Genomic DNA, 24,903 nt, shown 5'->3' with positions numbered 1-24,903 from the left:
AAAAAAAGAAAAAGAGCTTTTCAGGAGCAATAAATACCTATCATACTGCTATATTAGCCTTGACTGCTATATTTTCAAAAAGAAAAAAGGATAACAAAACAGAAAGACTGCTTTGTAGCGCGCAGTGTTGATGCAGACGACACCCCTACTGCGTTGGGCCGCTACACGGGCCGCTCGGCAATAGGTGACGTCAAGTCACGTGACGGCAGCGGGGGACCGCTCTTGTGCAGGCTGTTGTGAGATCAAACTCCTCCCTGACGCTTCCGGACCTTTCCGCTAGCGTCCATGCAGCGTCTGCTTCCTTCGCCTTTGGCCGCTTTGGCTACTTTGGCTGGTGAAGTTGTGTGCAGTGGATGCCTTCATAACTGCGGCATCATGAGGCAGTTCAGTTTGTCAGCAGCTCAGTTCACAAGCCACTGGATGCGTATTTTCGCTCGTGCCGGAATCGACGCTGAAGAGGCTAAAGCTTCCCTCAACTGTTTCTTCAGCAGTGTGCTTGGCAGAAGACGAGCGTTGGAGGCCAGTTCTCTGCACTGCTTACGCATACACTCTCTCAGCTGTGCAATGCGTTTGATTTTCATCGCAGGCGTTTATATAATATATATATCATAGAGAGCCCGTATAGTAGCTCATCAAGATTTGCGTAAGGCTGTTAGTGCAAGGCTTGTGCAGTTTAATTGCATGGCTTCACATCTCGGCAGCCAATTAAAAGTAAAATAAAATAAAGGGAGCACGTGAGGCTGCGTTTAGCGTGAAACGGCGGTGGCATCCTTGTCTCACCACAGTGCTGTGTCAAAGGCTTGCACAGAGAGAGAGAGAGACAGCTGTGATGCTTTTAACGCCTCTACTCTTGCCGAAACCTTTATCTTTTTTTGCCTCAACATTGAACAGATTCAGGCGCACCCTGACAGCACTGTATCCATTCTACCATCTGAATTGAATAAGCTGAATGACTACTGCTGGAGAAGAGCGCAGAGGTAATTCTAATTCTCATTAAACTAAAAAGCTTGTAACGTGTCACCCCTTTGTGTAGGTTGCCTGTTCAATACATCTTGGGAAAGTGGAGCTTTCATGGAATATATTTAAAGATGTGCCCTCCGGTGTTCATACCAAGACCAGAAACAGAAGGATTGGTGGACATTGTTCTCTCGCACATTAACCGCAGCGAGAATAAAGTTGGACACGTTTTAGACATTGGTTGCGGAACAGGCGCAATCTGCCTAACTCTTGCTTCCCGTACTTCGAAGGTATGTACCATTCTTTTGTATCAGGTTGACCTCCACACCTGTGGCAGGAGTTCTTACAGCGAGTGTGCCTAATTCGTTTGAAACATGAGCTATGTTTTTGCAATATGTTTAGAAAATATTAATTTTTGATAGCAACAATGTAAAAACCATTCACATCTATTAAAAGTACTGTGTTGTACAGTCTTTGTCAGCTTCTAAGCGAAAAAGTAACAATCTTCAAAAGGTTAAGATTTGAGTAACTTGGTAGCACCCGAGGTAGTTGTAAAAAACCTGCAATTCTTTTATATGGTCCTTAGTATCCCACTATAAAAAAAACCATGCAGGAAACGAAACAAAAAAATATGCTGTCTCCTGGCTATTATTGCATTTGATATGCAACTTGATTTCTTGATAGAATATAGTAACGCATTCAAATTTGCAATAAATAGGCCACTAAATATGTAATGCCTCTCGTGGGCCTTTGAGGTACTAATAAAAAAAAATAAAAATAAGTGGATTTACTAGAGAGCGCTTATTCAATAAGTTTTGCATACATTGCTATGGCGTGCAAAAAACTTCTGCTTCGAGCACTGAAGAAGGAACATTGAACAGGTCCCATGCATACTCATTGCCTTGCTTACAATGCTCCCACTCTGGGCTATGCTGGGCATAGTTTTCGTGCTTATGGAACTCCATCAGCGGCAAAGATGGTTTTCACTTTCAAGATGGTGCTCATTTGTTGCTAGAGCCATTGCGAAAGCGTAGCTGCACAACTGTTTCATTGGGTAATTTTATTGAAGGTGAAGGAAAAGGATGGACTGTGTAGGCACACTCATTTTCTATGAAGACAAAACGCTCATCTTTCTTTTCCAATGCGACCCATGGCAGAGGAACATTGAAAAGAGCAGTAGTTGACATAATGCATCATTGAAAGCAGAGGAAAGGCAATAAACATGCCATACAGGCAGATTTAATGTCAATAAGTGCCTCATGCCACAGGCATAAATTTCTAACTTACTAAAGTTTTAAATCATTTGCCCAAGAAATGCATTTCTTGCACAAACATGTAATCAATATCACTAGAAACAGCCTCCTAGCAAGTGGAAAGTCTTATTCATAACTTTTGGTCAGGTGATACACCTCTACATGTGTCATGTTCAGGCTACCACGACGACTGCGTGTCAGTTCCACCTCTGTCGTCAACACAGACCATGTGAAGCTCTGCTTCTTCTCTCAAGCCTGCATGACAACTAAAATTCCACTTGTTTTTGTCTCTCAGCTCTCTCATTTAACTTTCGTTTTTTTTTTTTTTTTTACAGACAACTGAAATTTCTCCTACAAGTACAGCTCTAAGTAATGATTTGCACTTTAATAAATTATTCATGCTGGTTAAGTGACGACCATACAGGATTGCCACATTAAATACCAAGAAAAGTCAAAATTAATTTTGGACATAATATTTGCCAAAAGAAACAAGGCTACAGTCAGATTCAAGTTATGAACATGGCAATGAATACCCCTCAAAGAAGGCCCTTCTGCTAGTGGTGTTGACACACTGTCATGACGTCACAGTTAATTCTATTTCATGAACATACTTGCCGTTCGCCTGTGGTTTCACGCTAAGGAATTAACCACCACATCATGAAAACAGGTGGACGCTCATTAGGTGGAAGACATTTTCTACTACATTCTCGAGTAGTATCCAATTGTATAGTTGGATACAATTCAAGAAAAAAGTGGCAGATGCCCTTCAAAAGAGCCCCCCTGTGGCCAATGGCATTGATCTATTCTCGTGAATAATCCCCTTGGACCTGCTAGCGAGACAATGCATGGTGTGGCAGACGAAAGGGGTCCACCACACCTTACGATTTACCCACAGCGTCACGATGTAATGCCAACACCATTGGCCTCCTTTGAGAGCCGGCTATAGGGTTTAATACAAACACTGCAGAAAAAAAGTCTGCTCAGACTTCAATAAATAAAAACAGGAAGATTGACTTCTTAATTATAACCAACTAGCAGTCTGCTCTAAATGCGGTTGCAAGAAAGTACGAGTAGCAGTGAAGTGTGGTACTTACGGTATTGTCTGAATTTGATTTTGTGCCACACAAAAATTGAGCATTTAAGAGAGTAATTTGGTTTGCTCAGTTGTCAGTTACAAGTCAAGAATGCAGTGGCAAATACCCATGAAAGGTTTGAGTCTTTTCAGCCAGTGGCAGCAGGGAAGTTCTCCCATCCATTGGAGGGACAGCAGCCTTTGCCCAGGGGATTCAACACCCTTTGTCACCTACTAGCAGGATAGGGGGAGAACTCTTTTGTACCTCAGTTGCTGTGAGGTTCCGCTCTGTGGATGCTATTGGTTTTAGGGCTTCCTTTGAGGAGTTTTGCTGCTACATTCTTCGCTTGTAATGACTGTGGAAGATCAAGAGTGAACAACTAGGGAGGAAAAAAAAATATATATGTATATGTGTGTGTGTGTGTTGTGGGAACTGCTAGCTGTAAAACACTTTTTCTTTCTTTCTTTTGCTGGTGCATGGTGCTGCATCGGCTTTTCAGTGTACATGTATAACTACACCGTAAAAGCCCAGTTTTGCTTCCTACAGACCATTTCACGAAAGCTGGTTTGACTGGGCTATTAAAGCGGGCAGTCATCAACTCTCCTGTGCTACGAGAGCAGCCCAGTGCCCAATATGGCAGCACCCTTCACCCCCTTGTGAAGTTGTGTATGCACAAATGCTACGAACATTAAGTGGAAGCAGAACTTTGAAATTGCTGAAAATGGCCCAAAAATAATTTCCTGAAGATCAATTGTATTCGTGTTTATGGCTTGTATGCTGTCCCAAATTAAGTTTCATTGCTGAAATTCACCAGAAAGTACCCCAAAAATACAACTTTGTTAACAAGTGATTCTGCACATTGGAAAAAAGTTAAACCAATTGGCATTTTTCTCCATGCTGGTTTTCTGACCAGATGCTCTCCTTATGGATCACGTTTCGTTGTGACTGTTTTGTCTCTTTTTTACTATATTGTTTTTACTATACTTTAGGTCAAAAAGTTTTTTGTTTTCCAAGTTTCTTAGTTTTAAATTTCTGTACGTAAAGTTTTGTTCATAGTCTAGGCACGTGAGCGGACATTGCATTTCAATATTTGAAATAAAACTTTGTGCTTTGCTTAAAAAAAAAAAAAAGATAATAAAAATCTAAGCATGTCTAAACAATAGAAAAGAATGTTCATGATGTAACAGTGAAATTTTGAGAGAGTAGGCGCAAAGAAGTTCCTATGATGTGCTAAAGAAAGTTTTTGTAGTTACGTCAAAAATAAAGTAGTTGCAGAATGCCCTTAAGGTTCTAGTGGCGTTGCTTGTGAAGGTTGTTTATTGTTGATTTGAATGCATGACTCATAGCAAAAGAAAACATTACTGCAATTGTTATTGTGTGCTACATGCCTGCATTTGCTACCGTTTTTCAACTGTTTCCATTTTTAGGTACACTACACTGCTATAGACAAAAGCCCAATGTCTGTGAGACTCACAGAAGAAAATTCATCACAACTTGGCTTGCGTGAAAGAGTCTCATGCTACCTGGCAGAGGCTACGCCAAATGGCCTAAAATGTTCAGAGCCTGATTTGAATAGGTCAATATATGACGCTATTGTCAGTAACCCTCCATACATTGCCATTCAAGAGTCCAATACTATTGAGCCAGAAGTGTTGAAGTGAGTAACATTATATGTACTTGTATTATATGCATTGGTACGTTTTTGATGCAGGTTGTTAACTTTCATCTGATACACTGCCTTTATGTTTGTGCTTCGTTAACGAGCAACAAAAGTGAAAGGTGCCAACACATGCGTCCTTGAATCCTGCTACTGTTAAATTGACGAGAAAAGTTTGGCTTATAGGGTTTTACATCGCAAAGTGACTAAGGCTATAAGGAATGCCGTAGTGGATGCCTTCAGGAATTTTTATCACCTGGGGTTTTTAATAGTGCACTAACATTGTACAGTACACAGGTGCCTTGCTTTCTGTCTCCACCAAAAAGTGGCCGCCGCGGCCGGAATGGAACCTGTGTCCTTTGGTTCGGCAATCGAGCACCTTAATTGCCGAGTTACCACAGCAGGGCAGATTTATGGAAAAATAGATTTTATGCTGTTGGGTGATATGGTCCACTACTGCTGTTATAATGCTTTTTATATGCTTTTCGCATCTTCTCGGCAATCTGCGTGGACGTGGTGATTATTACCATAACCAGATTCAAAATTTTGATGCAGCAGAGGGTTGCATTGGCGTGTGCTGGACTTATCGGCTTGTTCCCGTCAGATGTTTATGTTGAAAGGAAAGATTAGGAGGCAGGTCCTGGTTGTGTTCGCGCTGATGATACATATGAAATCACAACCAACTAGTCCGGCAGACTGTGTTACTCTTGCTGTATTGTTTTACATTTCTGTCACACACACTATAGCATGCTTTCTTTCATGCCAGTTTCCGTTAATGAGATGCATTCATTTTTGAAGCCTTTCGTGTGGGGGCATAGAGTATGCCCCACCATCATGTAAGCAGTTAGCATTGTGTGCTGAATGGAAATTATGGAGAACTAACCAAATGACTTGTTGGCTAGCATAGTTTGCAAACTAGTCTTCATATGTTTCAATGTTGTTCTCAGGCATGAAGACCACACTGCCCTTTTTGCTGGCTTTGATGGGCTGGATGTTGTGCGAAGCATTCTACGGATGTCAAGGAGATTGCTCAGAGTCGGAGGGCATATATTTTTAGAAGTGGGGCTTTTGCATCCACCCCTCATTCGAGCTATGTTGGCAGCACAAGAGCACAGCCATCTGTTCAAGCTGGTGGCTGTGTACCCAGATTTCACTTCACGGCCACGGTTTGTTGAAATAAAAAGAATACAGTGAAGCTGCTGTGATGACAGTAGTAAATGAAAAGCCAAAAGCTGCCGCAAGGCATGGGGCATGCTTTGATGTCACTATTGCAAATCAGGTATGAAACAGCAGAGAATTGTTTGCAACCAACACTTTTAACTGCATTCTGTACACACTATTTTTCAACAATCCCTAGCTACAATTATGTTGTGCAGAATTAAAATTAACCTAAGCTACAGAAGGCATTTCCTAGGTTGATGCACCAGTAGCACCAGACAAGTTTTGTTGAGGTTTCCCATGTGGCCCCTCCCTCTCTGGAGATGACTTGCTGTTCTTTTTGTCGGGAGGATCTGGGCCCAAGTCCAGAACTTCAATGAGTTGCTTTTTGCCAAATGGAGGAGGCCCAATCAGAGCTTCGATGTCGGCATAATTCAGCACTTCTCGTTTCAGTAACTCTCCAGCCAACTGCAACAAGAATGGGTGAGCTTATGAAACTGGCTGTGTAAAGCTAACTGCAAAGCAGGTGTTAAGGTTAATACAGTACACTTCCAATTTTAACCTTGGGGGTTTAAAGTTCACAGTATTGGCAAGTCTCTTTCAGCCTTTGCAGACCCAAACCAGTCTGCAGTTCCAGCTATGTTGTGCGCTGCTGTGAAGTTCATTCTCACAAGAACTAACTACATACTCATTGAGAGATGAACAATGTCAATACCTGTTACAGGTGTGCAGGAAATTACATTAAGTGCTCAAAGCTACAGGCCAGTAATTTAATTTTTTTTTTCTTTTCAGAGTCAATTCTACATGTGCAGACAATGTTCCGAAACTAGCTGAAAATTTTCACTAGTGTTAAGGTGGGGTGAGACAGAAAATGAGTTTCAATAGTTGGATTTAGATCAGTTTTAATAAAGCTGTGGCTAAAATTTTGCTAGGAATTGTGAAGATAGATTAAGATGGATGCAGCTTGTATAAAAGCTCAAAACTAGTTCTAAAATTTATCATATTTTCTTTTATTCCCCCCCTCCCCCCTCCCACTGATGCACCTTTTTCTTAAAATCTGCTATCGTAGAGTGTTACTTTTTTGTTTGATTCTCTCTATCGATGCCAGTGTTGACACACTACACACAGAGTTCTAGGGGTGGCACCTAAATCCTTCAGTAGCCTTACTCGTGCTATATTTCCAACATTAAAGCACACAGTTGCATCACTGCCAGCTGTCTAAACTCTTTTTGAGACAGGCAAATTGGGCACCTCACCCAAATTAATCAGCTTGGTGTCCCATTTACATTTTGGGTCCTGCCATGAAGGTATCTTCAAAACAAAGAGCTGCAGCAGGAGTCCTAGTGATTGAAAAATGCACTACGAACAAGAAAAAATTCCAAATCAAACCCAAAACCAGAGTTTCTGACCAAAAACTTCAGAGCATTGAATTTTTGCAAGTATCCGAAACAAAGAGACTACATCGAGATGCACCTACTTTTCCGGTCAACATGTAGAAAAAGGACAAAAAAATTTCGAGACACTTTGGCGACTAAAGTGGTGAAAGGCTAAAGCCTAAGTGCCGCATTCTGCTACACACTTGTTGCGACTGTGGCGGTGAATGATGCTTTGAGTAAAGAGGGTGACTGCTGTTTCACATTCCTCTCTTCCTTTATGGCATGGTACATGTGTACGCGGAGAATTGTGACAGATACTGCACCTTTTCTATCCTGTCAATCAGTTTCAAACGCCGCTGATGCCTGCTGTACTAATACCTCCTAGACATCTGGGTCTGCTTCTGTTTGCTGTGTGATGCGGCGTTTGAGGAAGCGGCAAATGATAGGGCGCACGGACGCCCGGTGAGGTCTGCTTCGTATATGCATTAATCGCCTTTGACGTCATGACCTGCCGTGACGGCACATCGCGCGGCCCTTGTCGAACACAACCAGCATTTCATTGAACGCATTAAAGTTCACCGGCGTTCTATAATTCGTCTACAGGAAAGGAAAGGTCCAGTATCTGTCACTCGCGGAATCTCGCTATCATTCTCACTGTAGACAAGGGGAATTATGAAGAGCGTTTCACGAACCGGGGCATGGCGCAGTGGTAAAGCACTGGGCTAGGGATCCAAGGGATGGAGGTTCGACTCCCCGATGGGAGACAAGGTTTATTTTTTTAAGTATCAGCGCTGCCGCAAAAGCGTGACAGTTTTGCTGATGACAACGATGAGCCATTAAAGGCTTTCGCGTTAAAATTTTTGAATTCTCAAATAAGAATATATTCTGAAAGACAAAGAAATTCTCTATCAGATGATTCGTTTTATAAGGAAACGGCATACGAAATTAGTACTCTGGCTTTGGAATCAACAATTAAATTGTAGTGGCCAGTGTCATTTGTGTAGGTTTTCTGGCTGTTTCATAATTCTGCATATATGTGTACATGTACTCACCAATTTCAGCTTGTCACTGTTTTCCTGTAATACTCTTTCCGTCTCTTTATAGGCCCTTGCAACCACCAATCTTGCTTGCTAAACACGAACAGGAGAAAAATTGTTATAATTTTCAAAATAGTTGAAGACTATTTTAACTAGTGCAGAGTCCTGCTACAGTGTATCCTACAGTAAGTTCAATCAGAAGAGCAAATATATTTGCTGTCAATGCCTTTATTGTGCCAGCTACAGATGAGAACATAGATATAAGGATGCAGTGTTTGCCAATTACATACGGTGTTGGTGTAGAACAGAAACTCATCGCAAAATGTTTCTGCTAGCATGACCTCTTTTTCTATTTCTTTTCTACCTATCACTACATCACCTGTGTGATATGTTCTGCACTACAGCCATTATATTACATCTTCCACAATGTAGTGTCTGCCGCATTGCGGCCGATTACGAGGCTAATGGAAATCTTGTCTGAAGGACGTTTTGCGCACGCCTGCCCTTCCTTGCGCTATCAAGCATGCCTCGTCGCTTGCTTCCCCGAGATACTTTTGATACTTTTGACACTCGTTGCTGCCACTGAATCGCTGTGTCATCATTGTTGCACAGGGCACAGTGTGAAAGGTGCCAGCGAACTCTGTCCATCGCGCCTGAAAAAGTAGACTGGTGGTGAATGTCACACAGCGCGCATCAGCAGCTTCTGTGAGTCTGATAAGTGTGTCACAGAGAAGCAAGCGACAAGGCATGTTTGATAGCAATGATAGGGCAGGCGTGTGCAAAGCATGCTTCAAACGTAATTTCCGTTACCCTCGTCAACGGATGCAATTGCGGCAGATGGCGCAACGCGCCAATGTGGTCATCTTTAAAGCTGCAAGCTTCACAAATATGCGTCTGCCTGTGCACATGCCCACACTGCTGGACATCTTTGCATATCTTCACACTCAAAACTTGTGGCAAATTATTATTGCATGTGATTTCAATTCTGATGCCCTTCTAGTTTTCCTTTCCTGTTCTCCTTTGAATTTGTGGACAAATCTGTCCCTGTTCGTTTGCAGATGACATTGTAGCAATTAGCACCAGTTAGCATGCCTGACCTGGGCTGGCTTGTTCAATATGTGGCTATGCTCATTACCAGTGGCTATGAGCAAACTGGTACAAAAGGCTGAAGGTTGAACACTAAACATTTGTCAGACCATCACAGAGAGAGAGAGAAAAAAAAAAAATATACTAAAGCTGTAGAAAACATATGCAACTATTATTACACAAAAAAAGTGTGCATGTATGTATTCAGTGAACTTTCAAGAACATTCACAAATGGGAGGTCAAGAAAGCAATAATAAATTTTCTTGGAGGCAAACTGTCTGCATGGTAATATTTAAAACCATGCAGAGCTAATTAACTAACATGTATGACTCAACGAAATTACCTTCAATTAACACAAACTGGTGGTAAGTGCCAATGGTAGGTTTGTAACCACAGACTGTATCAGTTTTTAAAACAAATAAGAAGTCAAATTCAATCTGTCTTAACTGCTGTACTGTAGCATACACTTTTCTCTTTCTTTGCTGAGATATTCTAAGGCATTCTTTTTTTCATATTCATTCTCAATTCATATCAGAAAATTTCACTATTTGCACCCCCTTATTTGTACTGTATTAAGAAAATATAGTAAATCAAGCTGATTAAACAGCTACTTAGGATAATTTTCACAATTATTGACATTCACCACAGGTGAAAGCTTGTTACTAAAATTTTCTTCCTTTCTTGACAACTCTTGAGTAATAACTGCTTGAGTACACCAGGATTGAGTAAACAAGCATGTTTCTTGTGATTTAAAAATTATGTGCCAATGTGAAGAAACTACGCATCCTGGCAGCACCTCATCAATTTCTGGCTCTTGCTTTGGGAGAAAAAAATGCTGCGTCCAACTTGTTTTACATGCAGATAAAGCAATATACAGTAAAACCCTGATATTTCAATACTGGATAATTCGTAGAATTTCTGCGGTCCCATAAATTTATACAGCAAATATTACGGAACAATTCAAGCCAGAAGGCCTGGTTAACTTGATGACCTCGAGTGCTAAGCAGGACTGGCTGAGCTCACCGCAAAATTGTGAACACCCTAGTTCCAACCCATTACGCAGTGTTGCACCGCTTATAATAGGCACCTATTTGGACTCTTCAATGCCTCATCCACCACAGTGCAGTGAATGGCAACACTCCGAGTTCACCAGCTCCTGATCTCCAGTGTGCACAGACCACGCTGGCATGCAAATAGTGACTGGTTTCTATTTTGTGATGCACCATGCAGAGCTTGTAAATAAAACATACACTGTGCCATGCCTGTGTTAACTAGACAGCGTGTGCACTCTTTTCGCCTTTTTTTTTTTTTTTTTTCAACCGACAGCTGTTCTTCTGTGTATGCACCTTATTAGATCTGACCTTATCTTCTGACAATGAGCAGGCTGGAGTGGTAAAGTGCCAGCGAATGGCGAAAAGCTTTGCCAATGATTGACTGACATTGAAAGTGGTTGCAACCATGTTCTGCGAATGCAAAACCAGTGTTATTGAATTTCCAGCAACCTGAAGTGATGCAGCGACCGCGACGAGTCTCTTCTAGCTTTCTCTGTTGAACACAGAATGCAGCTTTGTTTGGTAAAATTTGAGACTGTAGAATACTGCAAGCAGTAGAATCAACATTTTTACTACTTTTACTACAAGACAGACTGAAGCTCAGCTCCAGTGTGTTTTGCTGTCCTGAACTGATACTTCTTGTGATTACCTTAAAGCAAAACTGCTGATGAGTGTGGACTGGAAGCACAAAATAACATTTTGTTAAACTGCAGTTACTCTTCCCACCATACCACCACCACCACTTCCTGCCATTTTTCTGTCTGAATACTGACTATAATGTGCAAGTAATGATGTGGGACAATGGCAAATCAAGAAGGTATTATATATAGGACATAGGAATGGGGATGGGGAGGTCCTTTTACAGCTAGGCTTCAGCAAAATGAGAAACAAGACCACAGGGAACTTGCCAGCAGGGTTCCACTGTGTAAATAGAACAATGTGACAAAATTAAAAATTCTAATTGGCATATCTGATATAAACAAAAGAAAAAAAAAAAAAAAAAGCACCTCATCAATAGTGTTTGCTAGTCGACGGCTGTACGGCTTCCTGCCAACCATAGTCTGGCCCTCCTCTTCAGCAGGAAAAGAAAGTGGCCCAATCACAGGGTCCATGCCATACTGGTGAATCATGGCATAAGCCATTTTGCGCACTTTCTTCAGGTCATCTTCAGCACCTGCATACACCAATAAAGAGCAACCCTTGCTCGCCTGTACAAAGTCAATGTTGAAAGAAAAACATACATTTTGTTATTAAATCCAAGAAAAGCTAAATGCCTTTACTTATTTCACCTAGCACTATGTCCAACATCCAAGGAAAGTAATGAGCCAACATTTTAAAATACTGAAATTCTCAAGTGAAGCATGTTAATCACAACTCTCAATTTGGTGAAGTCCAAGGAAGCGTGATGACTAGAAGCCGGATTGTTCGGCACTGAAAAAGGTATGTCGTAGGTTCCAAAAAGGGTTTTTAAAAATGCACTTTAGGCAATGCAGAAAAATAGGCACTATTAACTTGAGCACGAGTGAAAGTGATTAAAGATCTAAACATATGCACAGTACACCTGCCACAAAATAAAAGGAAAGAAATGATTTGGAATTAAAAATAACGCTGCGAACATTAAGGGCAGCTTTTTTAAGGCTGTTCTGCAATATATATATGACAAATGGTTCACACGTTTGAAACAAAGGAAAGGGGATGGTCAATTTCAGACGTGAGAAATGTTTGGAGGAAATGGCGTTACCAGCCCTTCTATAAACACCTTGGACGCACCCTGCACCAGGCAATAGGAAGCAAATGTAGTGGTTGAAAATGCTTGGTGTACACTCTGTCAAAAATCTGGCGCCTAAGGAAGTTTGCTTCCGAGCCAGACCATGTGGCTCATGGTCTTAATGCACCCCCCCTGTTGTGAATCCCTTGAAGGTAAGATTTTTGGTCCTGCCATCTGCAATGGGTAGAGCTTCCACAAATGCTGCAGGAGCCCCACAACATGGCTTAAAAGCAAATCCCTTGGGCTCTGAGCTTATGACAAAAGGTCCACATATTAAAAAATGAGTTGTTCTATGTCCAGCACCAGAAAATAAGTTGTTTACTTAGAAATTGACATAACGGTGTTTATTTTAAAAGCATCAGGCATATAAGCTCAAAATCTTCATTCAAACAGGACTAAATTAGGCTTTTCTATTTTGCACATACGCAATGCTTTGACATTAATAAATATGCTGCCACTCATGGAGGCAGTGCTTTGCAGTTTGCATCTCAAGCCACACCGCCTTGTAGTGGAGCTTGTTTTTAGAAGTGTCCAGACACCAGAAACACCAGACTTGAAAGAAAGTGCCCACACACTGCTGCTTGATGCTGAATATCGCAGGTACAGATTTACGCAGGTCTCTATGAATCTGCATACATGTACAGAGGGCCAATGCCAGCTACTCTCCCTCTCTCTGCAGAAACTATGAAAGCAGTAGCTTACACGCACCATCTTGAGACTTATGGGCTCAAGGTTCTCTCTCTTATCGCTCAGACAAGCTTGTAAGCTGAGAAGAAATGCCTGAAATCAACAATGTTATGGGAGCATGCTTGTACTTCAAAGCATTCGATGCCTTTGCATTGTTCAGTATCCTAATATGTTCACCGGCGAATACTTCCAAAATTTCAACGAGGATAGAAAAGCCCTGATATTTGTCCAAGCCAGACTGAAACTCGATGCAGATCTTTTCAGCAACATTCCTTTGAGGAAGAACAGTAGTCTGATGATAGAGGTGAGGGGTTCACCTACCCGTTCCAGTTCCAGTTTCTATATAGAACTCGCGAAAAAAAGGAAATTGGCACACAAGTACTATGCGACGTCTCCTTGGACGTCGAGAGAGGGCAGGTTGAGTACTGTAACCCATTTCATATACTTTCCCCAACAAAACATGCCTGGTGACCACTGCCAAGTGCTACAAGCTTCCGCAGAGGAATGGGAAGACAGCAGCATGTAAATAGTTGTTTCACAATTTTTTGCTGATATTGTTGGGTGTTTTGTTTACATAGCCGGCGTAGATGCAGTGCTCGCCACAGCCAATTGATGAGACATGGGTACTCAAAACCAAAATGGACTCTAAAGTTTAACAGCACTGTATTTTCAAAGCCCTTTAAAAAAAAAAAAAAAAAAAAAAAAAAAAAAAAAAAAAAAAAAAAAAAGCATTTTTAGGCAGCAATGCTGGAAATTGCCATGTATATGTGTTAACGCCAAAAATATGCATTTATCAGCACTATACTTTATTTAACATATCAGCAACACTTAATTTGTGCTCATATATAAGAAAGGTGCGGCCACAACACATAAAAAAAAAAAAAAAACATGCATATGCCTAAAATCCGGTCTCCACTGATGAATGATCCTACTGTTTTTCCATCTGGTTCTAGTTGGCTTTACTGGACCAAAGCCTCCAAATGGGGCTGATTCTTAACAATTACAAATATAGTGCCTGCATCTTCTTTCACCTTGGTCTGGCTGAGTGCAGTGTTCATGAACAGCTAGTGTGCGCAGACTTCACAGCACACTAGTGATTGTGTGAGTTAAGAAGCCAATGCTCAAACCTGAGCACTTACCTATTTCAGACAGGCCAGGACAAAATATGGATATACCATATTTCATCTCATACATGCTGAAGGTTTCTGCTTCTACAGCCGTAACACACACACAAATGAACATATCCTTAAAAAAGCACCATGGAAGTCTTTTTAATTTTTAAATAGTACAAGGTTTTCATAATAAAAAAAGTAAGAATTCAATAACTGCAATGGCAATGAAGCAAACAAACACTACTACATATTCAACCCAACACATACATATCTGCACACATACCCGTACTGATGCGGTTGAATGTGAGTGACTCGGCGACCCTTCCTCCCAGTGCCATGCACATTTTCTGGAACAACTGAAAATGACATATTAGGTTTTATTGTGTGTTCAATCTGTGCACTGCCAGGCATACAGACATACATAGTGTTTGGAAGACAGGAGTAAATATTCCAAACATTTAACAATAAATGGCAAGGCATCTCAGGAGTGCTCTTAGCCACCAGAAGTATTAAAGCAGCATGAAGTCTCTGAAAAGCTAATTACCTGCTCATAAGAATAGAGCTTCTGGTCAGTAGGCAAGTATTGTGCGAATCCCAAGGCATTTGATGTCCTTGGTACAATGGATACCTGCAGAAAGGAAAACCAAATTAAAACTTGGGTCACACATGTACCAGTGCCCCCAAAATAAAACGGAGCACACAAACTAACAAAACTTCGTTTTGCGATGTACCCTGCAAGCAGATGCGCATGTGTATAACTTGGATGCATGTGGGTCACCTGGATGTTCACCTCGACACTCTTGGTGTTCACGTGGTCAGCAGCCAGGAAGAAGGAGAGCACTTTTTCCACAGGGCCATGCTCTATTTTATTTTGGGGGCACAAGTATATGCTTAAGCAAACTGAAACAGACACACCTAAAAAACTGCACAACAAAGAGATACATATTTTATGTGAGGAGATCTTAGAATACAGTCATGAAATAACATTATGGCTAGGCTTAATGCTGCATTCAAGGAGTCATGCTACATTTTATGCTAAACTAAAGGTGAAGGGAAAGACGGAGTAAGAAAGGGTCCAAGCATCCATCAATCAGATCTTGCGACACTTTACATACTGAAGACATGCTTAGCTTTATCTGGACACATACGCCCTATATGAAACTGAAAGCTAGCAGCTATCACTTGTCAGGCTAGGTGCCCTTCAGGTGGAATGGGGGGTATGTAGTTCATGATGAATAAGCCGATAGTGATTACTTTTTCATCGGCGATTAATTTTTCATTTAAAACCAGAATATGAGTCTCTCTGCATGCGTTCAATCTGAAGTGAATAATGGTCTGGAAAATCGCCAGACTGAACCTCAAGCTAATTATATAGAAAAGAAATTCTCTAGTGGTTTTTTGGAAGGAGCTTCCTAAACCAGAATGACCATTAGCTTCACGTAAGAAGCACCAACTAAAATAATACTGCCTTTCCTTCAGCATGCTACCAATCCCAATGGAATTATTGCATGGATGGTAAAAATAAACAACATAAAAGCAAAAAAACAATACAAAATAAAAAGAAAGACCAGTAACAATTACAATTTTCACACTATGATGGATGGAAGTAGGCTTGAGCATTTTGGAGCAGCTTCGGGAGCAGTAATAAAGTCATTTTGGAGCAGCTTTGGAGCAATAAAACCAAATTTTGGAGCATTTGAATTATGTTTGGGAGCAGGTTTCTAAGGTCAAACGCCTCTGATGATTACAGTTTTCTCTTTTTGAAATAAAAAACCTCCAATCTGATTCCTTTTTATGCAAATTCAATGTCTTTCCAACTTCACACCAATCTCTGACAGGACAAATGGCCAACAAACTTGGAACAGACTAGCAGCAAAAGGAACGCTTCCTGGTGCACTTCATAACTGAACACCTCAAGTGACCTAAAGCATATGCCTATTTTGACTTGATAGATTCAAGTCAAGTCTACCACTTCGATGTGCTCAAGCAGCGCCACTAATTTGGAGCTCAGGTTATTGGGCAAGACATTTCTGCTCTATCTTGGGCACATCTGTTTTGATCCTGTGCTTGTGCTGATCAATTCCCGAGCACTGGTCAGTAGCTAATGCCTTCAGAAAAGATTGATAGCACTGAAGGGTGGCCTCTTCATCATTCAGCTTTTTTTCACTTCATTGCCTCCTGCCAATAGGTCATCATTCTTTACTTGAGCAATGCGGGGGCTCATTTTTAACATCTTGGCATAGGCCCCGATTTTGTCTGCCATAGGCCTGAAAGCTTGTCATTGACAAAGAGGCTCGATGTATATGTTTGCTTGCTTTTACCAGAATCATTAGGACAACTCATGCAGTTATTGCAATCGGACAAGTTTCCGAACGGCTCACAGAAGCGAAAGCAGCAAGCGAAGACGATAGGCGCAACCGCCTATCGTCTCCGCTTGCTGCTCTCGCTTCTCTCTCCAAGAGCTTTTCAAAAGGCTGGGAGGAGGTGCTACATCATATGCATAGTGCATTTTTTTTTTTTTTTTTTTTGCAATTATCATCAATCGACGGTGGCTCATACTAAATTTACTTGCGAACATATATATGTTCCATGCTTCAAAAATTTCATTTGCATTAAGCCCAGTGCAAGATGCATTATATCTTGCTGTGACACTGTTCCCCAGTTCCGCCAAATTTGATGGCAGAACATGGAGGCAACCAGTTTGGAGCAATTTTGGAGCAATATTGCATTTTGGAGCAGGGAAAGCAGTTTGGAGCAGAATGGAGCAAATGGAGCAGCACTTCCACCCCTGCACCATACACAATTTCATTACCGCAAGAACAGGATACCTGTCAGCATAGATTAAATATGGTATTGGTGGCTGAGGCTTCATTCTTATGGAACAGTGACACTGACAATATTGAGCTTACATTTTTAATGATTTAGGCATCAAATACCTACATTCACCTGCAGCCATTTGAATTCAAATGCGACAAGTGTGTCAATGACGTGGAATGAGTGTGTCCCCACTCCCCGAGAAGCTAAAAAAAGAAAACGTCAGAAATGTAAATGACGCCATTTCTGACACGAAATGAGATTGTTTTACAAGCTTGCTACCTACAAAACAAGTTATATTCAAATACTGGTGCAATTCCATAGCTCATACAGAAGCTTTACAAAACAGTAATTTGCATGCCAACCTTCATGAGGGCATCTGTGTGCTCCAGCAGCCATCCAACGAGGGCATGCCCACACTCGTGGAAAGCAACCACTTCTTTTTCTGTCAAAGACATAACCTGGCTCCTTTTCTCCGTTCCTAGAAATCAATGCCAGAAAAAGTCACATTTCACAAAAAACTTTTTGCAATGAAAAAAAAAAAAAAAAATCTACAACCACATCTTTTACACAGCAAAACATTTATTTTGCATATCAAAAGAAACACTCAAATCTTTGTGGCAATGAGACCCTCTGTAAAACTAAAACAGTTTTACAGTAATAAGCCTGTTTCTCTCCTGCTGAATAAAAAAAAAAAAAAGTTTTATTTAGTTAGTTCCACCATCATGTCAAGGTCAGCCCTTCTGTGACACACGATGATCATCTATATCTTAAAAGAAATGAACAGCTAAGTATTAAGGGCTGTAATTTTATTTTTTGGTACAAAGGAAAGCGTAGAGCCCAAGGAGACCTATTCTGTAGCAGTTTATTTAGAAATGCCACAGAAGACTTTCTACAAAAACCTTTTTTTTTTTTTTTTGGTCAGAGGATGCACTTATTTGAATGTACTTCGAAATTAAAAGCTGCGGTCCAGGAACAAGACAGCAAAAAGCGGCTTCCATAATTTGTTGGTTGGCTTCTTCATGTTGCATTTTTCTCTAATCACGCCACCACTGGTCATTAGCAAACGGGGATAAAGTGCTCAACTTTGATGTCACTATTTCACAAGGGCAAGTGGGTGTTGTCATGGGAACAATGCTAGCATATTCTGCTGTTACATGTCACACACAAACTGTGGCCATAATATTCTGCACTAAATGCTTGCTGTTCTGTCATTAGTAAGGCCTGCTGTACAGAGGTGAAGCCAAATTCCCCACTATGAAAGGAGTCCAGTGCAATGCTGGCAAATGTAGGAAACCGAAAAGTATTTGGCCCTAGCAGCCAGATATTATTTGAGCCTCAACGTGCTGTAGAGACCACTCACAATTCCAGGTGCACTGTTACAGCACACTGTCAAACTTCCTGCCAACAACAGTTTTAGAGGACTGCAGTTAAAGCTTTGACCAGAACAATTGTAAACAATGTGTCAATATCTCGTGACAATTCAAAGTATTTTATCAGTGACGCTGTAACATGCACAGTACCACTTTTGACTTGTACCTTTTTTTTTCCCCAATGAAAAGCACACTGAAGAGAGAGTAAACCACAATAATACGCAAGAAACACCTGAGAGAGAAAAAAAAAAAACCTTTGGACTTGACACCATGCAGTATGTTATATTTTAATAAGCTAAGTATCGCACTATAGATACATTAACAGCACAATTTTAAAGCAGCAGAAAGGTCCTTTGAGTTGTTTTATGCAAATGCCTCAAAAATAAAATATCCTTGTATCATCAATATCACAATACTCGATTGTGTCAACATGAGGCAAGAACTAATTTCTACCAAGACCTCACAACACATTTTGGTCAGCTGTTACAATCCCCTTGCAATCTGGTCTCTCTGACAACAGGTAAGTGAAGATACATGTACACAGCTGTTTGCCTTTGTGCACCACTCTGAAGGAGATGTTAAAAGGACATAGCATACTATAATCTCAAACTACGTACCTCCAACAACTCTCTCAACAGCATACTCCAGGTTTCCTGATGAGACAACTTTTTCTTTGTTGCGTGCAGCATGTAGTGCCGCTTCGTTGCACACGTTGGCAATGTCTGCCCCTATTCAGAAGACCATAAAGAAACAAACAAAATTTCATCTTGCTCAGATGCGTTATTTAAGGGTGTGCAAATATGCAAAATTTTGACTAAAACTAAATATTTTTGTTATTCGATTTGTACTCATAAAACCGACAGGGGTTTTTGAATATTCGAAAATTTCCGAATACAATGAAAATTTTCGAATTCACCATAGTTACACCACACTGCATGCTTAGCCGCAATGCTTCATCGTCAAAATGCGATGGGGTCATTTTTTGAAAGAGGCCTTGCCGACAGTGCACTTAGAGTGAAGCACTTGACGAAACCAGGAAAAAAACGCCGCTCCCACTTGGGTTTCATCTGAAATGCAGACAACCATCGTGCAGGTGTTGATAAGGTAAATTTACTACGATGTTTTTGCCAGTTTTTTCAGGCCTATTTGACAATTCGAGCTTTCGGTTATATCGGAAATTTTTTTCTGGTCCCTCGATGGCCAAATTGACGAGTTTACTGTATTCAGCAGCAATAGGACAGCTCCGCTCAGCTTCATGCAGGTCCATACTAAACAAAAAACTGGTCATATGAAATCCTGTATAAAATGTATACTAGTGGGTTTTTCAGTTGGATATATGCTTCTGAGCAACTGTAGTTTCTTTTTATTTGCAAATGACACGAGAATTTCGAAATGAACAAAATGAACAGCATTTGCCACTTTCAATTTTCCATTCTTTTTTCCCTGATCAGATATTCGATATTCGAAGGCATTTTTTTCCCCATATTCTTATTCTATTTGTATTCAAAAATTTCAATATTTGTACACCTCTAGTTATTATTTAAAGCAAAGAGAGAATAAGGACTTGCCACTGAACCCTGGAGTGAGCTGAGCAAGACGCCGGGAGTAGTGCGAAGGAGGGTTGTCCAGGTTTATTGCTTTCAAGTGCTGCTCAAAGATTTCTTTTCGCTCTGCCAGAGTAGGCAGGTCAATCAGGATATGGCGGTCAAATCGACCAGGCCTCAGAAGGGCCTGCAAGCGATGATGCAAAGATGGCTTTTATAGGCAGACTGTCATCAATACTTCCGACAGTAATAAACAGGCTGCCCGATGACTGCTTATAAAATTCACTTTGGGATTACCTCACTGATAACGGCAAGTAGTTTTCCACAGTGTGCAACAACACAGGCATGGCACAACACAGCAACATGTAAAACATGTAAAATGATCTGTAATTCCCTTTGAAAATTGGCAATTTCTGTTAGCACACAAACTGATTAATTAACACAAAAAAAGCCATATCACCCATAAGAGAGCAGCCAAATGGTTCGAGAAGACGGCTACGTAACTAACTCCTCATAAGAGAAGAAAAATGCCCCCTTGTCTAAAACTGAACTGCAAGTAACTTGACTAGGGCAGTCACATTAGAAACTGAGTACGGCTGGGTTAACTGCACTCAAGAAGGTCTTCGAAAGAAATTATTCATATTTCAGAAACCTAGCATAATACCAAAAAAACTTTAGACCAACGCTTATTTGATAGAAATCTTGCCAAGTATCCAGTACTGAAATGTTCGAAAACTGATTAGATAACTGCAAACTTGGCTTGGGAAACCTATTTAACTTTTGAGGCCACGAGTAGCATTACTGAAAAACACAAGCACAGTAGATGATGCATGTCAAAATACGAGATCTTCACAAGCAGCAGCACAGTAAATCTCATTAATTCAACCCCCGTTAACTCAGAAAAATTCTTACTAAGAAAGCAGTCCCATGTGATGCCCATGTAAGTCTATGGCGCTGGACGCTCGTTAATTCGGACATGCTGGAGCTCACTCTGGTTAATTCGGACTGGTGACTGCACAGAGATACGACCCAACAGCCAGTGATCACTGAAATAGACCTCCCCAAACCTCAGTTGCATGAAACAGTGGTGCCCACGCACTTCATGCACACTATGGCAGCCACAATGATGATCGAAAGTTTCCCATTTTCAATATATATAGCCAATTCTCATAGTTTTGGTTTTGCTTTCCTTAACCTTCACGCCGTTGCGCAGCTGTGATTGGACACATGCATTAACCAACCAGACCGTTTCGGACGCTGTTTGGTGCGTTACTGCTCTTTGTGTGCATCCACATACTGTTTCTGGTACACTGAAACTACACACAGAAAACGAGCAATTTCTGCACACTGTGAGCTTCACTGTGATGCTTCAATGCGTTGACTTTGTGTTGAAGCATCCTCAAAACGTGATGGGGCCGCTGTTGAAGAGGCACTGCTGCTACTGCGTCGCACTGTGAAAAGGGTGGCAGAGGTCTTTATGATTTTGGAACACTTCTTCAGCATTCCTCCCGACAGTGTGTGTAAAGTAAAACACTCGACGAAACCGGGAAAAACTGCCGTCCTCAATTGGGTTTTTTCTAAAATGCAGACAACTGTCCTACAGATGTTTAATAAATAAAATCACTCTGAAGGAAACGCTTTTCGGCTGTTTTTTTTTAGGCCAATTTGATAATTTGGATGTTCGATTACCGTGAACATTTTTTTCGCTCCCTTGAAGGCCCAATAACTGAGAGTTTAAAAATTCATAATCAGAAAGGCTCCTTAGCCTGTCTTATTGTCATGCTGCCATGTGTGCGATCTGTCACACCATCTGTGCAGCCTGCCCCAGCCTTCTTGGCACTGCCACTTCCACGTGCTTCGAACATGTTTGGTCATCTGCTTGCAATAAGAATAAACTGACGAGATTTCATAGACCACTGTGCCATGCTGAGAAATAGCACCATCATATGTACTGGGCTGCACCACACCAAAGTTTAAAGCAAGTTGAACAATTGTAAGAGCAGCAAAAAAGTGATGATGTCATGCTGAAATTTAAAATGATCTCTCAGCATCCAGAACAGCTTGCCCTCTCACCAACAACCATGTTTTGCAAAAGTTAAGATCACCACAATTAGAAGAAATCCAGGCACACAGCACATGCCTGCAGCAATCTGATTAACATTTTTCTTTCAACACTGACAGTTCCAACTAAAGTGATAGCCTGTAGCAGTTACACTGCAGGTAACAGGTAATTTTTACCTTGTCTAACACCTCAGAGCGATTGGTTGAGGCAAGCAGGATGACACCTTCCTTTGTGGCCATTCCTGAAATGGTGGATTGAAACAGACAGCTTCACTGAGACATAAAAAAAAAAAAAAAAAAAAAAAAGAAACATGTGCACTGTGAGGAATACGATACAGATTAATTTAGACCATTTGGGGTGCTTTCACAACTGCAGAGGCTGTGTACCACATGGGCATTTTTTGCATTTTGCCTCCATCGACCGGCGGCCGCCAGATGAATGGTGCAAGCAGGACACGATTTTAGGGCGATTCTTTACCATTTGCTGCTTTCCCTTTTTCGCAGCAGTGGCTTAGTGGTTTGAGCACCAATATTGGCTGTGGGAGGTGGCTGGTTTGAAACCCACCACCGTGACGCTCGCCGGTAAGAATTGGTACAAGATCCCCCCCCCTCTCGGCATGGTCTTCCTCAGGTGTTCCTTTATTCCTTTACCATAAAAAGGACCTTGAAAATTCCATCCAATTATTAAGAAGAGAGAGAGAAGCGGGGGGAAGGGGGGGGGGGGGGGGGGGTTGGAGGGGAGGGAGGTTTCCAGCTCTCTATGGCCATGCTGACATTTGTCTTTGTCTGATGTAGCAATACACCAGTATGAACAAGCAAATTTGATATAAATACCTTCCCAGCAGTTGATTTAAACTCCTGAAAACCTTACCGAAAAGGATGGGTTGCCACCATATTAAAATTAACACTGGAGTCACGTAACCTCTGGGATCCATGCAAAAAATTTATGTGGGTGCATGCTTTTATTTGTGAAACCAAGCAGTGATGGTGACACCCTTATTTTGTTTCTTTTTACCTTCCTACCTCATGAAACCTTGGTCTTCAGTCACAGTGGTCACTTTGTGATTAAAATGTGATATGCTATTGATATAGGCCACCTTCCATTCATCCTCAATGTCCCCTTAAACAAAACGTTTCCGCAATAAAAGAAGAGTAAAGTATTTCCAGGAGAACAGCGCGAAAACACGGGACGACCAAAAGAAGCACACACACGAGCGCTAACTTACAACTGAGTGCATTTCGTGCAAGAATGCAAATGAATCAACTAGCTCAACAATCCTCCCTTTTGCAGTTAATTTCCAGAAGTGAAAAGAAATAGAAAAAATAAAGTACACCCTTACCATCCATTTCAACCAACAGCTGATTCAATGTCTGCTCCTCTTCACCTGTTGATCCTTCTGCACCACTATACCAAATAAAAAGTGACAAAGTGACAGAAGTTACAAATGATTTGGATTAAAACCAAATTAAAAATGACTAATTTTGCTGCTACTCAGTAAACTTTGGGCAGACTTTACTAGCCAGACCTCAACTAACTTTCCGGTGTTCTGCCTCGCAAAGGGCCCTCACCAACAGTGGACTACAAGTTCAGCCTTGGGATCAATGGCAAGATACCGCAGCAAGTGCTTTTGTACAACAAGCCCGGTGTGTAAATACGAATACTGTTTCTCACAGGGCATCCTGAAGTGCACATTGGTGGTTTTCATTATGAAATCGTCCTTAACCGAAATCTAGAGCACTAGAAATGGGAATGTTACAAAAAGAAGTCGCTCACACATTGCTTCGTTTTCGACCAATGGCATCAATTTCGTCTATGTATACAATGCAGGGTGCTCGCTTTCTTGCTTCTTTAAAGAGGTCTCGGACACGGGCTGCTCCAAGGCCTGCAAATCAGCAATTCAACAGGAAAATAATATCACCCCAAAGTGCCATCTAAAACACTGGAGCATGCAAAAAAAAATTCCAATGTCATGACCGAAAAGAATCACTCACTCTCACAGGTTCAAGTGGCACAAATTATTAGGAAATGTATGGTACAAGGTTTAAAAAGCCGTACAATATTTGCATCAAAAAGACGATTTTGACACACTTTATTTTGTTATTTGATCTGTAAATAATCAGCATTTACTCTGCCTTCAGAGCCCGGCTAGAAAAACTATAGGTGGGATTCGCCATCTCTGTGCTCATTAGGTTCTTTGTTTATGTTTGAAAATTTTTAGGTGACTGAACGTGCATCTAACCTCTGCACTCCACCAGAGCAGTTACAGCATTAAGAGAGCAAATTTGGCCAGCTTAAAGAAGGAATTTTCCTTGGAAGCATCCCTCTACTAGCTCACTTCACAGAATGCAGCTGTGCCCTCACGGCTGTCTCAGCTGTCGAGAGTGGGTTTCTTCTGCTTGCAGGTGACTGGCAGCGATTTTTTTCTCATGACACTCATGATTTCCATAAGGGGTGTCGATGATCCTTTAACCACACAAATAATGCTCATCTGCAACATCCAGTACCCAGTCTCAAAACTTAGTGTCCTGCTTTCCTAATTTCTGCTCATATTTGACAGATCCCAGTCCACTGAACCACATGCCTGGCAACAATAGACTCGAAGATGGCACTAAATATGCCGCATAAATTAATTTGAGACACACTGGGCGTGTTTGAATATTTGCCACCTTGACATATACATGAATGACTTCATGTGCTCACAGTAATATTCTCTGGCAGAAATAAATGTAATTTTCAACAAACTACACTATTCTAAACAAGAGCTGTAGGATCGCTGAAAACTGCCAATAAAAGTGACAAGAGGACCTAAAAACTGTTAAATATCCTGCCTCTGACAATAAAACATTTTCACCTGTTAAAGAGTTTTACTGTAAAAACCTGCTAACTTCGAGACA

General features: G+C 41.1%; 2 protein-coding genes across 3 annotated transcripts in view; one reads left to right on the top strand and one right to left on the bottom strand.

Annotated features, from left to right (window-relative positions):
• The first annotated feature begins 242 nt into the window (after positions 1 to 242).
• HemK1 (HemK methyltransferase 1) lies at positions 243 to 6,135 on the top strand. Its single transcript, XM_084590503.1, has 5 exons — positions 243 to 519; positions 892 to 977; positions 1,034 to 1,247; positions 4,711 to 4,940; positions 5,888 to 6,135. The coding sequence occupies exons 1-5, from the start codon at positions 286 to 288 to the stop codon at positions 6,132 to 6,134; spliced, it is 1,011 nt and encodes a 336-aa protein (XP_084446629.1). The 5' UTR covers positions 243 to 285; the 3' UTR covers position 6,135.
• A 100-nt stretch (positions 6,136 to 6,235) lies between these two features.
• The window catches only part of Spg7 (SPG7 matrix AAA peptidase subunit, paraplegin), a 37,368-nt gene continuing 18,700 nt past the window's right edge, over positions 6,236 to 24,903 (bottom strand). Inside the window, exons 9-20 of one of the 2 annotated variants that reach the window (XM_084590501.1) lie at positions 23,783 to 23,891; positions 23,349 to 23,413; positions 22,186 to 22,250; positions 19,972 to 20,134; positions 19,021 to 19,131; positions 17,396 to 17,511; positions 14,761 to 14,844; positions 14,500 to 14,572; positions 11,657 to 11,823; positions 8,527 to 8,604; positions 7,355 to 7,457; positions 6,236 to 6,566 (exon numbers count right to left, since the gene is read on the bottom strand). In XM_084590501.1, coding sequence (XP_084446627.1) covers positions 6,472 to 6,566; positions 7,355 to 7,457; positions 8,527 to 8,604; positions 11,657 to 11,823; positions 14,500 to 14,572; positions 14,761 to 14,844; positions 17,396 to 17,511; positions 19,021 to 19,131; positions 19,972 to 20,134; positions 22,186 to 22,250; positions 23,349 to 23,413; positions 23,783 to 23,891 — 1,229 coding nt within the window. In that variant the 3' untranslated portion in view covers positions 6,236 to 6,471. The remainder of the gene's footprint in view (positions 6,567 to 7,354; positions 7,458 to 8,526; positions 8,605 to 11,656; positions 11,824 to 14,499; positions 14,573 to 14,760; positions 14,845 to 17,395; positions 17,512 to 19,020; positions 19,132 to 19,971; positions 20,135 to 22,185; positions 22,251 to 23,348; positions 23,414 to 23,782; positions 23,892 to 24,903) is intronic. The other variant, XM_084590500.1, reaches the window with a different exon arrangement.

Source organism: Amblyomma maculatum, chromosome 1, assembly GCF_055883805.1.
Source record: "Amblyomma maculatum isolate TAMU_Amacu chromosome 1, ASM5588380v1, whole genome shotgun sequence".
NCBI lineage: Eukaryota > Metazoa > Arthropoda > Arachnida > Ixodida > Ixodidae > Amblyomma > Amblyomma maculatum.
Note: the sequence above shows the minus strand (reverse complement) of the source record. Positions and strands in the feature narration are given on the sequence as shown.